Genomic DNA, 16,290 nt, shown 5'->3' on the forward strand with positions numbered 1-16,290 from the left:
CACATCTCAGGAGGGATTTTGTCCCACTCCTCTTTAAGGTTTCGAGGCTGACGTATGGCAACTCGAACCTTCAGCTCCCTCCACAGATTTTCTGTGGGATTAAGGTCTGGAGACTGGCTAGGCCACTCCAGGACCTTAATGTGCTTCTTCTTGAGCCACTCCTTTGTTGCCTTGGCTGTGTGTTTTGGGTCATTGTCATGCTGGAATACCCATCCACGACCCATTTTCAATGCCCTGGCTGAGGGAAGGAGGTTCTCACCCAAGATTTGACGGTACATGGCCCCGTCCATCGTCCCTTTGATGCGGCGCAGTTGTCCTGTCCCCTTAGCAGAAAAACACCCCCAAAGCATAATGTTTCCACCTCCATGTTTGACGGTGGGGATGGTGTTCTTGGGGTCATTCCTCCTCCTCCAAACACGGAGAGTTGAGTTGATGCCAAAGAGCTCGATTTTGGTCTCATCTGACCACAACACTTTCACCCAGTTCTCCTCTGAATCATTCAGATGTTCATTGGCAAACTTCAGACGGGCCTGTACATGTGCTTTCTTGAGCAGGGGGACCTTGCGGGCGCTGCAGGATTTCAGTCCTTCACGGCGTAGTGTTACCAATTGTTTTCTTGGTGACTATGGTCCCAGCTGCCTTGAGATCATTAACAAGATCCTCCCGTGTAGTTCTGGGCTGATTCCTCACCGTTCTCATGATCATTGAAACTCCACGAGGTGAGATCTTGCATGGAGCCCCAGACCGAGGGAGACTGACAGGTATTTTGCGTTTCTTCCATTTGCGAATAATCGCACCAACTGTTGTCACCTTCTCACCAAGCTGCTTGGTGATGGTCTTGTAGCCCATTCCAGCCTTGTGTAGGTCTACAATCTTGTCCCTGACATCCTTGGACAGCTCTTTGGTCTTGGCCATGGTGGAGAGTTTGGAATCTGATTGATTGATTGTTCTGTGGACAGGTGTCGTTTATACAGGTAATGAGCTGAGATTAGGAGAGTCCCTTTAAGAGAGAGCTCCTAATCTCAGCTCGTTACCTGTATAAAAGACACCTGGGAGCCAGAAATCTTGCTGATTGATAGGGGATCAAATACTTATTTCCCTCATTAACATGCAAATCAATTTATAACTTTTTTGAAATGTCTCTCACTGTTAAAATACACCTACCATTAAAATTATAGACTGGTAATTTCTTTGTCAGTGGGCAAATGTACAAAATCAGAAGGGGATCAAATACTGTTTTCCCCTCACTGTAAGTTGGTTAGTCTGGAAAGCGCATATTTTTTCTACTGTTGACCCGATTCCAGAGTCCATTGCTTCCAGAGCAAGTATAAAGAAACTGTTTAAGCCAGGGGTTTTCAAATCGGTCCTGGAGTAATTAAGACCTAGGTTGGAACAAAAACCAGCAGGGCAGTGGGTACTCCAGGACCCATGTATTAATTGCTTAATTGAACCCTTAAATTGACCTAACAAAGCAATATAGCATTCAATTAAGTAATTCGGACCTAGGTTGGAATAAAAACTAGCAGGGCAGGGGGTGCTTCAGGACCGGTTTGAAAACCCCTGGCTTAAGCAATATCAACAACAGATCTTCTCCAGTGTTCAGGTCCTCTCCAATCAAAAGGGCTGTGTATTACACTGCCATCTAGTGGAACAATTGTTGTAAACATTGAAACTGCATTGTTACTTTGACACAAATGGCAGAGAGGTTGTGTACTGTGACTTGACCAGTTTACATCACTGGTACAGCACTTCCCATTTAACGAGCAGTACGACTGTTCTCCACAGTACCCACATCCAGGTTCAGACCAATAAACAAGAAGTCACGACTTGTAGAATTCCAGTGAGCTCTTTATTTCATAACAAAAACTTGGATTCCCCAGTCAATCAGATAACACCCATTTCAAACGCACTTCTCTTCTCAAAACAGTTTAACAAACCTTTAAAAAATGTAGCGTCACTGAACTGCCAATTCCAAAAAAAAAAAAAAAAAAAAAAAAAAAAAAAAAGGCCAGATTTTAATTTAAATTGAACTAAAAATTGGTCAATGGGTTAGTCTTTCTCCCCAGTATTTAATTTTGAACAAGATTAAAACTAAAACCATTTCTTCTTCAGCTGTTCAAAAGACAGAATGACCCAGTGAACAGCTTACAGCCAATTGAGAATTACATTTTGTACTACAGGGGAACGTTTGATAAGAAAAGTATTTTCCACCCCCCACCCCCTCCCAAATAACATAGTGGCTGTGTATCAGTTAGAATATGCCAATTAAACCATGCCACTTTCCCCAAACTTAAAACCCCAAAATAACCAAATGCCTCTATACTACCCACACACTCGTTGTCCAGTGGGTCTGAAACCCATTCGAGAGGCAATTTGTGCTTCTCCAACAAAGCTAAAAGGTCATCTGATCTATAGTGGCTTTGAGACGTTTCTGAATGTCCCACTGGAAAGCAAGTGAAGGTCTGAGATAGAGGCATTTGACACAACCCTCCCCACACCCCCCTCCCCGATTTCCCCCCAGAAGAACGAGATGTACGAATACCACTCTATGTCCAGCACAAAGTTAATCTTGGTGGGGCGAAAAAAATTAAATAATAATAAAGAGGACAAGATGCTCTCCATCTCATTCTTCAAACCCAGAATTAAATTCCTCCCACCCTCCCACAAATGAAAAAGCAGCCACTTTTCCCAGGCCTATTAAACAGGAGCACATGGCCGGTCCCTTTCCGATTAAGACTAGATCGTTACATTCAATTTCCACCGGCCAGCACACTGGGAGACGGGGCTACCGGTTCCACTCACTGGTCAAAAATAAATAAGCTGCACATGTGACAGACTGCTACCAAACTGTCCATCACTTTAACCCCTGATCTCCCAAAACTGACCCCAGTCTCTCCACAGGTTTAACCCTGCCCCCCCACCCTCTGAAATACCCTTAACCGTGGAGATCCTCTGGGTATATTGGGGCCTCGGCTTATTGCAACTGGGAGATCAGAGGTTAACAGAGGTCGCCTGTTCATGGATGGTGTAAAGGAACCAGACAGACCGAGAGACAGATGCTCCGGCTGTGATATGTACTGTAGTCCCAAAGGGCCACAGTGTTCCACAGTCCTTTACATCATCCCTAAACAGCCGACCCCCACCCCAAAAAAACAAAAACAAATTAAGAGCATCTCGTCCTCTCCATTCAGAGCAGGGCTCACCTCCCCCCCACTCCCCTCCTCCACTACCACTAGCCTGGCCTCTTGACCGCAGTGTCCGCTCTGAACAGAGACTGGGGTTAAGAAAGCAGACTAACCCAGGAGGATGTCAATATATTAATTCCATTTGATACCCCTCCCAGTTACCCTCCCACCCCTACTGCTCCCCCTCATCTTTTCTCCTCCCCTCCCCATGGAGCTGTGCTTACAGAGGGATCAGAGACTCCTTTTAAGCAGGTGCCCACCCTCTCCCTCCCTGCTCCCCCCACTGTGATCATCCACTAGCTGGTCATTTCTACACCAACATTTTTGCGTCTCCACAGTAGGCTGCGTTCCCTACAGGATCCCTCCGTCAGACAGTGGAACAAACCTCAAATTACTTTTGCTTCACTGCCCCCCCAACCCACCCACCCAAAATCCTCACCCATGACCAGCCTGTACCCAACCCCCCCGCCCCCCACCCGACCTTGCAACACTTCTCCATCTCACACCACAGCTGGTTCAAAGTGCGGAGACAGCAGTGCAGTCAGTGTGATTATTGCCTGAGCCCATTACTCAAGTCTAACGCAGCGGAAACTGCAAGGGTTTTTTTTTTTTTGTTAGTTTTTTCTGTGCAGCATCTTTTGTAAACAGAAAAAATAAGAACATAATAAAGCCAGTTAACTTACGAGGCACATGCATGAAAAAATAAATCTTCATTTTAAGAATTCTTTTGCCACAGCAAATTAGTTACCCATTTGCTTTGGGGAAATAATAATAATAATAAAAAAAAAATACTCTGAGAGTCCTTCTCCCCTTTCGTTTTCTTTTTTAATACGCGGGGAAACTCATGTGCGCCGCAGCCAAACTACGTCTTATATACAAGGTTTGCGAGGACAGCAACAAAAGCGGCTCGTCGAAATCAAATCCTCCCCAATCGGTTCGTATAAACCATCACAGCGAGCCGCACCGCAGCGCGAAGGAGGCGACATCGATGCTTTCTTCATATACAACTCTTTTCATGCATCTAGCGATCCGTCATCTTCGGCTTGAAAACTCCCGGTCCATCACACCGGGCACAAAGACAAGTGCCTCGTAAGTCAGCTTCACTAGCAAAGGGGCGGGGATAAAATAAAATACAAAAAACGAAAATAAATTCCTTGTGTTCTCATATTACACGCATGTCAGGTTGAACCCAGCGCTCGGTGGAGGAAGAGGGGAATGCAGATCGATGCAGTGTATGAGTGTAAGTGTATATATATAGGCCAGTGCGGGAAGGTCAACCACGCATTTCCAAATAAGGGCCCAAAAGTGTCTCTCCCAGCCACTCCGTTACAATACTGCTGTGTCACAGGCCTCGAGTCATGGGCCCGTGTCTCAAAGTGTAGCATTCGAGGGAGCAAATTACGAACTCCAGGGAATCGCCATTTCTAAGTCAGCCCGCTCCCTGGCCCGGTTGCCTGCATTTGCGATTAAGTGCCTTGAATTGACCTGCGAGTCAGAACCTAAAAAAGTTATCGTTGGGTTCATCGTGTCCTCCACTCTCGTGCGGTGGCGGCCTAGATTCAGTACAGGTTAATAAAGTCCGGCTCGAGTCTTGGCTCGTGTTCACGAGCACTTCAGACAACCCCCTTCCCCCCCACCCCCCAGTAGCCAATCTCTTCACCACACTTTGTGCTGGGTTTCAGCAAGCCTGACACTTTAAAAATGACAAAATAAAAAAAAAAATAACCACCAAATAAAGTATGTACAAAGTTTACACTGTGCCAATAGAAGAGTCTCTGTGAGGGGGCGGGGCGGCACATTTTGGAGAAGAAAGGGTGAGTCGAAAAAAGGAGGGAAAAACAAAAACCTGGACAGAGGGGGGTGAAGGGGAAAAAAGCGCCGAAGTCAGGAACGCCGTCGTCCCTTCCTGCCCTCCGCATCTGAATCCTCCGGATGTTTGCCGAGCTGGGCCAACAGGGCCCGTGAAGAAGTGTCTGGCATTGGTTTCTCTTTAGGTTAGTGTTTCATAGCAAAGCCTGGAGGAGGAGGAGGAGGAAGAGTCTAGGTCTTTCAAAGCAGGATCTTGGAGTAAATAAAAGGAGTCACCCACTCGCTCTCTTCTGAAAAGACTCAAGCGCAAAAGTCCAGAATTTGGCTTCCATGAAGAACTGCGTGCATCCCTTTCTCTCTCTTTTATGCACATGAACTGCACGCTTGCCTGTGTGTCGGGTTTCATTTTAACTTCTCCTGAATGATCTTTTCTGCCCTCAGTGAAAAAATCTAAATCCTTAAGCCTGCACTAAAATATGCTCGTCTTTTTTTTTTTTTGTAATTTGGCAGGGGAGGGGGGGCATGATTTAAAAGAAAAAGATTTGGGGAGTTTGGGGTCAAATTAAAGACAGGTTTGGGTCAAGTGATGGGGAGGTCTGAACAAACTGGAGGAGAGGGAGAACGGTAAAGACAAAAAACAGCAGTTATTACTCTGAATAAGTCCTGCTCTTCTTAAGGCACTTCATACAAATAGCTAAAAGCCTTAAAGAAAAAGTAAAAGGGGGAGGGGTGGGGGGGGAATAAATAACACAAATTTTAGTAAGTTCTGGAGAGAGAACTCAGGAGAAGTTGAAATGAGCGTCGGGGGGCCGTGGCCGTCGACAGCTCCGTTTGCGGCGGGGGTGGGGGAGGCGAGAGTCCTGCGTGCGTCTCCTTTTGTTTACAGAGTTCGTTCCTTGCTTCCTTCTTCTCCGAAGTGTGCAAGGTCTTTCCCAGAACCTGGCGGTACAACTCCCGCGCCTCCCTGCCTCTCAGGGCACGGCACGGAGAAGCCAGAGAGTCTTGCCAAGATCGCGCTCCTGTATTCCTTTTTTGCGGCACAAAGAAAAATCGTAATTCTCTTCTGAAGTAAAAAATATAAAGTGTGGGGAGGGAGAGGACAGACCTTTTTAATAATTAAAAAAAAAAAAAAAAAAAAACACAATTCTAGGTCTTCCCCGAGAGGAGAAAGGCAGAGGGAGATGGAGGGAGGGGGAGAAGAAAAAAAAGTGATGTTCACCTGAAAAAGGAAAAAAAAACTAGGTTAGCTTGCAAGCGGTTGGGAAGCGCGGCTGCACCCGAGGGGGCGTCCCTCGAATCTCTGGGCGAGGGACAGGGTGGGGGCGCTCACCTCTCCCACGCTCACAGCTTGGCCTCCTCGCCACTCTCGCTGTGGTACTCGGCCACGTACAGGCTCTTGTCGATGCTGCCGGGGATGGGCTTGATCTCGGTGCCCAGCTGCTCCTCGATGCCCTTCAGGTTGAAGCGGTCGTCGTAGGTGATCAGGTTGATGGCCAGACCCAGGTGGCCGAAGCGTCCTGCCAACAAGCCAAACAGTGTCAGGTGAGGAGCTCGGGCGCGGCTCGGCCATGAGGGCCGCACGGGTTGACAGACTACGCTAAGGCACGAGCGAAGCTTTTCGGGGACTGTTCCCCGTCTAAAAAGCACAAACAAAAGCAGGAAGAGTCCAACACAAAGTGCGGACAAGAGAAGTGAGCCCTAAGACCAAGTATCACCCCAGGCTACAACTGGCACAATAGGTTTTCACAAATTTAGTCATTACAGGGCAGTTTTGTAAGAATGGGTTACTAGAATCCTCTGTATTACTTTCTCAAACCCTTGTGGATTTTAGCAATTTTGACAGCAAAAAATAAGGTCTGTTACCGGATCGGCCAATGCGGTGCAGGTAGGTCTCAGCCAGCTTGGGGAAGTCGAAGTTGATCACCACATTCACAGCTTGGATGTCAATTCCTCTGGTGAAGAGGTCTGTGGGCAAGAAAGGCAGAGGCCCCATTAGACAGTCTGCAATTATTTTTCAAACTAGCCTGGATTCAGTGAACCAGTAAGTCGGTCTCGGCCTGGATGCCGCATCGCACGTTTGAAACCAAAATCGCTGCATCCTGACCAACGTGCCGACCTCACCGGCCAAGGTGAACGAGTTCAGACGCACAAACCCAGCCTCTCTTTAGGGTCACAGTCAGGGTTTGCCATTTCCTGTGTACTTTAACGTCTAACAATATCATCGTCCACTGGAGAGTGTTGGTTTTCCAGAACCAAACTCCCCAAGGCTGGTATGCGGCTGTTAAGATTGCCAATTTATAATGGGTTTTAAAATGGCCTAGGTGACCATATTTCCAGTCCAGTTTGACTTCTAATGATCGCTTTTTCTACCGATTCGACACCCCTCCCCCGAGCAGGCCTAAAAAAAAACACCAGTGAACAATGGGGGGGGAGTACGCAAACTGAAGGTCAGATGTGCGGTTCACAGATGAATTCACTCTGAAACTAGTGACGGCACCCAGTTCACACTGAAACAGCCACACCCAGGCAGACTTGTTTATCTCAAGGATCTCACACATCTCGAGGCACAGCTGGGCCCGAAAACCTGAACGTGGGATGAAATGCTTTACTCTAAAAATGTAAAAACAGCTGGAAGGGGTCAGGGTTTTCATCTGCAGGTGTGGCTGTTTTTTCTGCATCGGTGCCAGTAGCAATTACATCTAAACGAATCTCTCAAGCCTGCCTAGTATCCCAGGGTTTAGCTCTGCATTTTTCCATCTAGGTTAAAAATAACCCTGAATAAACACTCTGGTATGAAGAGCCGGGCCGCTGCGCTGCGGATCCCGGGCGGAAGGCAGATCTGCGGTCGCGGGGGACGACACTCACCAGTGCAAACAAGGTTTCGACACAAGCCATTTCTGAAATCGTGGAACACCCGGTTACGATGCTCCTGGGGGAGAAGACACAGAAAAATAATCAATGAACAAAGCTGGAGGGGGAGCATTTACAGATTAGAGGGCAACAGAATATCGAAGACTTTGTACCGGTTTTAAAAAGCATATTCTGTTACAAGTAGAAGATCAAAATCTAGACTGATTGTGACAGGGCAGGGCAGGCATTCGTACCAGTCAAGTCTGAGTCCCGAGTCAAGTGCTCACCTGTCTCATCTTGGCGTGGATGTAGAAGCAGGAGTAGCCAAGCTGCGAGATCTTCTTGGCCAGCAGTTCTACACGCTGGGACGAGTTGCAGAAGATTATAGACTGGTTTATCTGGAGCTGCAGAGGGGGGAAGATCCAACAAAAAAAAATTAAATTAAATCAGAACCAGGATCCACGAATAAGACCACTCATTTTTACCAATCCTTCCCAACCAAGAAGTGCGGCAGGCGGGCAAATGGCGCAAACTCACCCTGGAGAAGAGCGTGTTAAGGCAGTGGACCTTTTGTCTCTCAGTCACGTAGGCATAATACTGGGTGACACCCTTCAGAGTCAGCTCCTCCATCAGGTTGATCTCGTAGGGCTTCTGCAGGTGCGAGTTCTACAGACCAGGCACAAGGGAAGGAGAGCGAAGATTTAAAGCAACGTCTTCATACAAAGGAAACCGCTTCCTTCAGTGTCACTTCTGCTCAAGACGAGACAAACGGCAAACACTGGGGTCCCAAAGTCAATATCCCCTCTTTGAGGACTCAATGCCTGACACAGAGTTTAAATGGGAGTTTGAAACCTAAAGAGGCACTTGGCTGGCAGGAGGAAGCCACTCCCATAATGCATCTGGACAACGACCGCGGGCAGACTGAAGACTCACCATGAACTTCTGGACACTGAGAGGGAACGTGGCCGAGTACAGAAGGATCTGCCTGTGTTTGGGTAGGGTGCTTAGAATCTCCTCCATCATCTGCATAAAGTCCTGGGACAGCAGTTTATCAGCCTGGGGGGAGGAGAGAGCTGGGTAAGGGCTGGGCAGAAGGATCACCGCAGTGGGGACTCTGTGTGACCCGTCAGGAGGCGATGGATAAAGGAGGAGCGCCGGTAAATCAAAATGGACAGAACTGGACTATAAGACCGGCGGGTTCATGACAGGGATGCTGCGCTGGTCTCCCCAGACCGCTCTGGGTCGTGGCACTCACCTCATCCAGCACGATCATCTGCACTTGATTCACTTTGGCCACTCCCTTCTTGATCAGGTCCAGGATCCTGCCAGGCGTGGCGATGATGACGTGCACTGCAAAGACATGCATTTTCAGAGGGACGGCTTCACACCAACCAAGCCCACCACACACACGCTCCTCACCCAACGATGGCCTCCCAGCGCTCACGTACCAGACACCAACAACCCCACCAAGTGTAAATTCCATAGTACGTGTGTGTGTGTGTGTGTGTGTGTGGGGGGGGGCAGGGGGTTTCCTTACCGGTCTCGTCGAGCCTCATGATGTCATCGCGAAGGTTCGTGCCACCCGTGGTGGCCATGACCTTGACCCCGCCCATGTGTTTGCTGACCTGGATGCAGATCTGGCTCACTTGCAGCGCCAGTTCTCTGGTGGGAACGATGCCCACAGCTAGAGGGAAGAGACACATTACAGCAGGGATCCCCACAGCACTGCGGTCAGGTCAAACACTGCGGTTTGGAGCTTAAAATGAGGTGCCAGTCGATTGAACCCCTGTAGCCAGTTGCCTAAAAAGTGAAGTTTCTCCTTGCTGTGCAAATCTGGTAAAACAAACTGCTGCCATTTCATTTTCAAACTCACTCTGCTTTAAACAGCATTTATACCTCACTCGTTCTGGCACCTCAATCGCCAAATCTATTAAAACAAACTACTTAAATGGAAGGCACTGGGAGACTCTCACCTTGTATACAGTCCCTCTTGAGGTCTATGCGTTCAAGTAAGGGAATGAGGTAGGCGCCACTTTTGCCCGTTCCATTCTTGGCCCGGGCCAGGATGTCCCTCCCGGATAGGGCAATGGGAATGCTCTCTTCCTGGGGAGGGAAGAGACAATAGAGCCTCATCACAACAAATCCTACTGGGGAAGTACTCTCACTCAAATCACTTAATTCTGCTGATTTTTCTCAGCTCTGCCATCGGGGAAGCGACATTTATAAGACTCAAGGTAGACAAGGAATCCAGCCGTCAGCATTAGTCAGCGCTGTGAACACGCATGCCTTGCCTCTGGGCTTCATAGCATCCTCGTCTCGTTATTGCTGGTCCCAGCGGCCTCAATGGGACGCAGAGTGGGGCGCCCTGTACAGCGCTGGCGTCTCCAGTCCTGGAGATGCTCCACTCTGAAGTTGACCTCCATGTTTTACATATTAAGTTTATTTTGTTTTCTAGGCAACCAGTGGCCACTAACCTGGATGGGTGACGGCTTCTCCCAGCCCATCTCGAAAATCCCCATGAGTAGCTCCCGCTTCAGGCAATAGTCCTCAAACTCATTGCCCTTAGTTGCCGTCACGTCCTGGCAGAACAAACCGACACGTAAACAAGGCTGATTAATATATATAAGTTCAGCAGCATTAATGATTTGGAGGTCAGACTTTGGGGGGGGGGGGGGGAGATACTGTTGGAACCAGTTACTTAGAGAACATCAGGTCTATCATCTCCGACAGACTTCTGGTACCAACCTACAAACTCTCTGCAGATTCACACCGTGGAAGAGGAGGACACCGACAGCTTTGTAGTTTACTTAGTTTAACGACAGGCATGCTATAGAGGCTAAAGAGCTATTGCCTCATGCGATAGGTAGGGGGTTCTGCTGCAATGCGTCCTTGTTGAATGGGAGACTCCCGAGAGAAGGATAAAGCCAAAGAAGAGAGGGGCTCAGTGCAGCTCCAGGTCACGGTGTGTAACTGGAGTCACAGCCATGCAAGCCCAGTTTATCGTATGATGTAATGAGAAGGGGGGGCTTGTGTCTGGAGAGCCTCGACCCTCTCAGCTTTAACTACAATCGCTAGAGAGATGACAAGGAGAACACAAGAAAAGGTATCGCTAATGAAGACCAATTACAGACAGAAGGCCCTGTAGCTCTATCGGCTGCTGTTAAGTATCAGGAGAGGGCACTGGGAGGGGTTGTCCTCGTTCTTACCGAGGTCTTCATTCTCATGTCCTTCGGAGGGAGTTTTAGGTTCTTCTTCCAGTCATCGCCTGGCCTGGGGATGGACAGAGACAGTTAATGGCGGCCCTCTCCCACTCACCCTGAACACAGAGGAGGAGCTGGGGCTTAGCCTGGGCATGAAGGATAAAAAACAGGAATTCTGCACCAGCTAAGCTTTGTTCCCTCACCTCCTGCAGGTTCACACACACACACTCACACCACAGCTTGGTCAACTGGCACTCAAACTCTGTACGTCAGTCAATGGAAAGTGGACGAACTAATGGCCAAGAGGACTAACTTAAGACTACTAAGCTCTCCATGCACAGGTCTTTAAGAGTTAACTGAAATCGCAGATCTGCAGTAGCAGAAGTGAGAAAGACCACAAAAAGCCATGGAAGGCAATCATTAAACTCCAAGTATAAAACTGTACACTTTGTGCACTTGTCCAATAATTAAGATGTTGAAATCAATGTTAAGGCAGCTTCTGCAACATCCATCCACTCTGTGAACCCTGGTGCCGTGAAACAATGACGCATGTAAATTCCACCTTGAGAGGCGGTGTTGACTCCGTGTGACAAAGCTGCCCTGGCGTCCCTGCCAGCGAGCAACAGGCTGTGTCCCTGCAGAGACTGCGCACCGTGCAGAATGTCAGGCAGCTGACGCACGCTTCACTTTGGAACAACCCACCTCCCTCCCAACGCACACGCACCTCCCCCCCCCCGGGGAAGGGCTTGGGATGTCTCAAGCAGCAGTAAGGCATAGGAACAGACCACACTACTGGGAAGCTTTAAGGCCTGGGCCGGACAACGCCACCAGCACACAGAAAGCCTGCTCAAACAAAACTGAAGAGATATGGACAAGTAGCTTCTAATGTGTCAGTAAACAACAGGCTTTCTTTAAATGCATAATTTTAAAAGCATGTCAATTGTTATAAACAGTTTCATTTAGAAATATATTCCAAGTGATTAGTCAAAGAAGTACTTTGAATCAATAAAACCTCAGTGCGATTGCCAATAAATTACCCAACTGAAGCATCTTCTTAATGGGGTTAAAACATTTAACAGGCAAAATAGAACCCTCATTGTAGCCCAACACAGAAGGTAACCGAGCAAAGGAATAGGATTGCAAGACTTCTCATGGGGAGCCCCTCGATCCCAACAAGTCAGCATGATCGTTTAAGCGTTGACTGTATAAAACTCGGGTCATGATCAAGCTAAACGAGCCTACTCCACTTCTGGTCTCACTCACCACGAATTCCACCCCACCAGTTCTCTACACAAACCAAGGGCACTAACCTCCGAGGGCAGTTTCCAGTTTGCCCAGTCTACATCACCCACCTAGACAAGTCATAACACAGGCCCCTGTAAAGCAAATCTGCACATAAATTCTCCACTGGTCTCCAGCCTAGATCCCAAAGGGTCTCTCAGTCTCTCCTCGCAACCCAGCTGTGAGTAAAGAATCGGACCCATTCGCTGGCTTAACTAGTCAAGATCAACGCCCACACAGTGGTGTAACCTCAGCGGTTAGATGCTGGCGGACACGCTCAGTTTCTCACTCACTTGATGGTGGTGTTGGTGGTGGGCAGGGGCTGGGAGCTGCCATTGTTGATTGTGCTGGAGGTCTTCATCTGACTCGTCTGCTGCGACGGAGGGCCGCCCCCGCCTCCCCCCGGGCCCCCCGCTGGCTTCACCGGACCCCGTATTTGCCCGTTCTGATTGGACAGGCCCAGGATGACCGGGTTCTCCGTTCTCGCCGTGCTCATGGCTGCTCCGTTTTCTTTGCAAGAGTCTGTTAAATTCTAAACTATAATTCTTTAAAAAACAAAAACAAAACAAAAAACAGGTCCTAACAAGACAAAAACAAATCCTTAGTCCACTTCAAAAAGTTTTGCAGGGAAATCTGCAAAAGTTTGGATTTTGCTTCCCCCTTCCTTCTTCAACGACTAAAATATATTCATATATCTGGGCGCTTGTGTATATGTATTTATATCTTCTCTTATCCTCTGTAATCAAAATCCTTTGTGGAATAACTTATTCCAAGTCTCGCTCAATGAATGAGTCATTAGTATTGCGATGCAGAAAGAGCACCTTTAAGTTTGTTTCTTGTCGTTTTACAAGTTTTTCTTCCTTTTGTTGCCGTTTTTTCCTCCGTGTGCGTTCTTCCCGTGTCTGCGTGTGTGTAGATATAGTCCACTCTGAAACAATCCGAGTCACTCACACCACTTCTGCAGGATTCAAAGATTTAGCACTGTGCGTTAATTATTATTATTTTTTTTTTTATGTAGATCGATGTCACTCTTTAATCCACTTTCCTCGCCACTTGTCAAAGAGATTCTCCACTGACGTCCTCTCATCCTGAAAGGAAAAACAAAGTGGTTTTCATAAGAGAAGACAACAGCTTCAAATTTTAAGATGTACTTTAAAATCATTCTCAGGCAGGAACCAACACCTTTGTTTAATCTACAATTCGGTAACTGTAGGGCTGGACATTTGCCCCAGGAAACGTTCCCCCCTATTCAACAGGTGAACCCCACTACACTTTCATGGGATAGAAAGAAGACTCCCATTGTGACAGCCTGTCCAGTTTAAGTTGGGGGCTCTTGAATATAAACCAGTATGAAGGGGAGGGAAACGCCATATTACCATATTTTAGTAACCACAAACAGAGAATCATCAGAGATGCAATACGTCAGTTTGCTTTGCCTGCTTCATCTGCGAAATTTCTACAGCACCCGGCAAATACTTAAAAGCTGTAACTGAACCAACAACTTTGCGTCGATGTCTTGCCATCAATCCCTGGTTTGCAAAACAGGCTCCAAGGCAGGCAGCTCCAGTCCAGAGACCACCTCTTATGTATAACTCTGACAAGAACACCTCATCTGATCTTTCCAGGTCCCAACCGGTTCGCCCACTGCAGGACCTAAAGGACTGGAGGCGACTCGCCCGGACATGAAGGAAAAAGGGAATCTATGGGAACAGAATATAAAATGCCATGGCTTCCTTTCCATAAAAGAAAAAGTGAAAGAAAAAGCCAAACAGAGCTTTATAAACAACCAGTCCAGTTGTGGAGCAGGTAATGCCGGACTGCTAGGTCTTCAGCAGACAGAGATCACCATAATAAATGTTCACTTCACCTGTGGTCTGTAAAATTAGACGGTCACTGCCCTCCCACCACCTCCATGATGTCAAATTACTGTCAATCTACCATCAGATATACTATTCAACTAGTTTGCTGCATGCACACCATGCTAAAACAGGCGTGTACATTACAGCACTCTGTCGCATTACTGAGATCAGTTTTAAACAGCAACAAATCGGTGCAAACCGTCATTTTCTTTCCTGACAAGAGTAACAGACTATCCCTTGGCTGGAAAAGTGTCAGTCAAGAGACTAAACTTGCCTTTTACACAAATACTCGCCATTACAACGAGCAAACTGGGGTGAGAGGGTGAAGTGAAAAGCATCTTCACCAAGAGGAAGCAGGAAAACCCGACTAAAAGTCTTTCAAATGTCAAAATGTTATAAACCAAGTCTTTAGGCAAACCTGGCCTATACAGTTGTGTGGACAAACACACGAGTATACACTACACTGAAGCACAAGTCATCCGTTTTTGAAAGTTGTACGTAGTTGGAGAGACCCAGGAAAACGGACAGCTAGGCCAGGATTGTCAAAATTGAACTGACAAAGTCGGTATTCAAAAGAAAAAGATAACAGTAGGCCATATTGACCATAACAGATCGAAGGCATGGGGGGGGATAAACACACAAATACTGTATCAATATTATTTGGCAAAAACGTGCCGTGGTTTGATATGAAAGCATCGGGCCTACAGGGTGCAAAACAGCCCTATGAACAGCTTCAGCCATCCAATTCCACTGGAAAGTTATTAATAAAACCGCGTTACAGGCCTCAAAAGCAGCCACACGCCGAGCCAACACAGTATGTGGTCAAAAAACAACCGCACACACCGTAACTCAGCCCGGAGCGGCCAAAGCGCACAAATCCCCCTCATTTCAGACATCTGTAAGCGGTCTGAGCCCAGGCAAGCCACCGCCGCCCTGGAAACAACGCCACGTCCGTACGGGCGCATCGCACCGCAAACATCGCGGTTATTTCAATACTTTAAAGCGAAAAAGAGGACATTGTAGACGGTGACCTACTGTCCACCAAACGCGAAACTGATGACGCGGCTTTTCCCTTCAGCTTCAAACACAGGCACGTTTTAAACAGGGGGACCTGTGGCCGTGAAACGAGCCCCGTCTCCCGGCCGGGTCTCCGCGGCGCCGAGAGCAGGACTGACGCAACTTTTCAAAAAGAGCCACCGAAAACAAGACCCGTCAAACGGCCGGGAGGCGGCGGTCGCTCGGGCGCGGACTCGGGGCTGAAACAGCACGTCGGAGGGCGAAATCAAGCCCGTAATGGCAACCCGAGCGGACTCCAGCAACGTCACGGGAATAGGAAAGAAAACGGCGGAATAAAACGTCGCATCCCGTCACTTTCTCCCGACATACCGGCACACAACAGCCCGGGGGAGCGCAGGCCGCTAGCAAAGGACAAAAAGGGTTCATATTTACCGCTGATGGCTGCGATAATCGCCGTGTTTTGGGGGTTAGATCTCTGTTATTTTTTGCGTGAAGTATATTTTGTTTAAACAGAAAGTCCAAGATGGCTTCCTTCCTTCTTTAAACCCTCCCCGTGACGTCAGCTGACCGGAGTCCAGCAATCAAGCCGCGCCGACGCGTCATGGCGTCATAGGGGTGTCGAGCTCGGCATTTGTTTTAGGTTTTATTTCAAATGGGGGTAAAGATGGCACATTTTGTATTTATTTTATTTTTTTGACAACACATGACATATTGAATGGTCTGACATTTAAATTGGAGGGTCGCTTTGTAAGCCACGCCTGCAACCGGTTTCCTGAAACAGGATGGACTTGCTTTGGTGGGTGTGGATCAGTAAAGCAGCCACTGTGAAGGTAGCAATAATAATGATTAATAATTAACTATTTTATTTAATAATTAACTCTCTTCTTCTTCTTATATTATTATTATTATTATTATTATTATTATTATTATTATTATTATTATTATTAAATAGACACTTCTCCCACCAACTTATTTAATAACTTAAAAATAACTATGTTCATATATACATTATATGGAAAACAACCACTATAAAAATGATCTACACAGTATGATGACTAAAGTGACATTATTTTATGCAATGCCCTTGTT

At 47.4% G+C, this 16,290-nt stretch overlaps 1 protein-coding gene across 1 annotated transcript; it reads right to left on the reverse strand.

Annotated features, from left to right (window-relative positions):
* Positions 1-1,827: 1,827 nt before the first annotated feature.
* Positions 1,828-15,753, reverse strand: ddx6 (DEAD (Asp-Glu-Ala-Asp) box helicase 6). Its single transcript, XM_066710838.1, has 14 exons — positions 15,634-15,753; positions 12,619-13,413; positions 11,051-11,114; positions 10,319-10,423; positions 9,818-9,947; positions 9,382-9,528; positions 9,100-9,194; positions 8,778-8,900; positions 8,382-8,510; positions 8,132-8,248; positions 7,860-7,923; positions 6,858-6,959; positions 6,325-6,511; positions 1,828-6,213 (listed from the first exon to the last, which is right to left on the reverse strand). Exons 2-13 carry the CDS (start codon positions 12,819-12,821, stop codon positions 6,336-6,338), a joined length of 1,455 nt encoding a protein of 484 aa, XP_066566935.1. The 5' UTR covers positions 12,822-13,413; positions 15,634-15,753; the 3' UTR covers positions 1,828-6,213; positions 6,325-6,335.
* Positions 15,754-16,290: the final 537 nt, after the last annotated feature.

The sequence above is a fragment of the Amia ocellicauda genome, chromosome 1, assembly GCF_036373705.1.
Source record: "Amia ocellicauda isolate fAmiCal2 chromosome 1, fAmiCal2.hap1, whole genome shotgun sequence".
In the NCBI taxonomy this organism is placed as follows: Eukaryota; Metazoa; Chordata; class Actinopteri; order Amiiformes; family Amiidae; genus Amia; species Amia ocellicauda.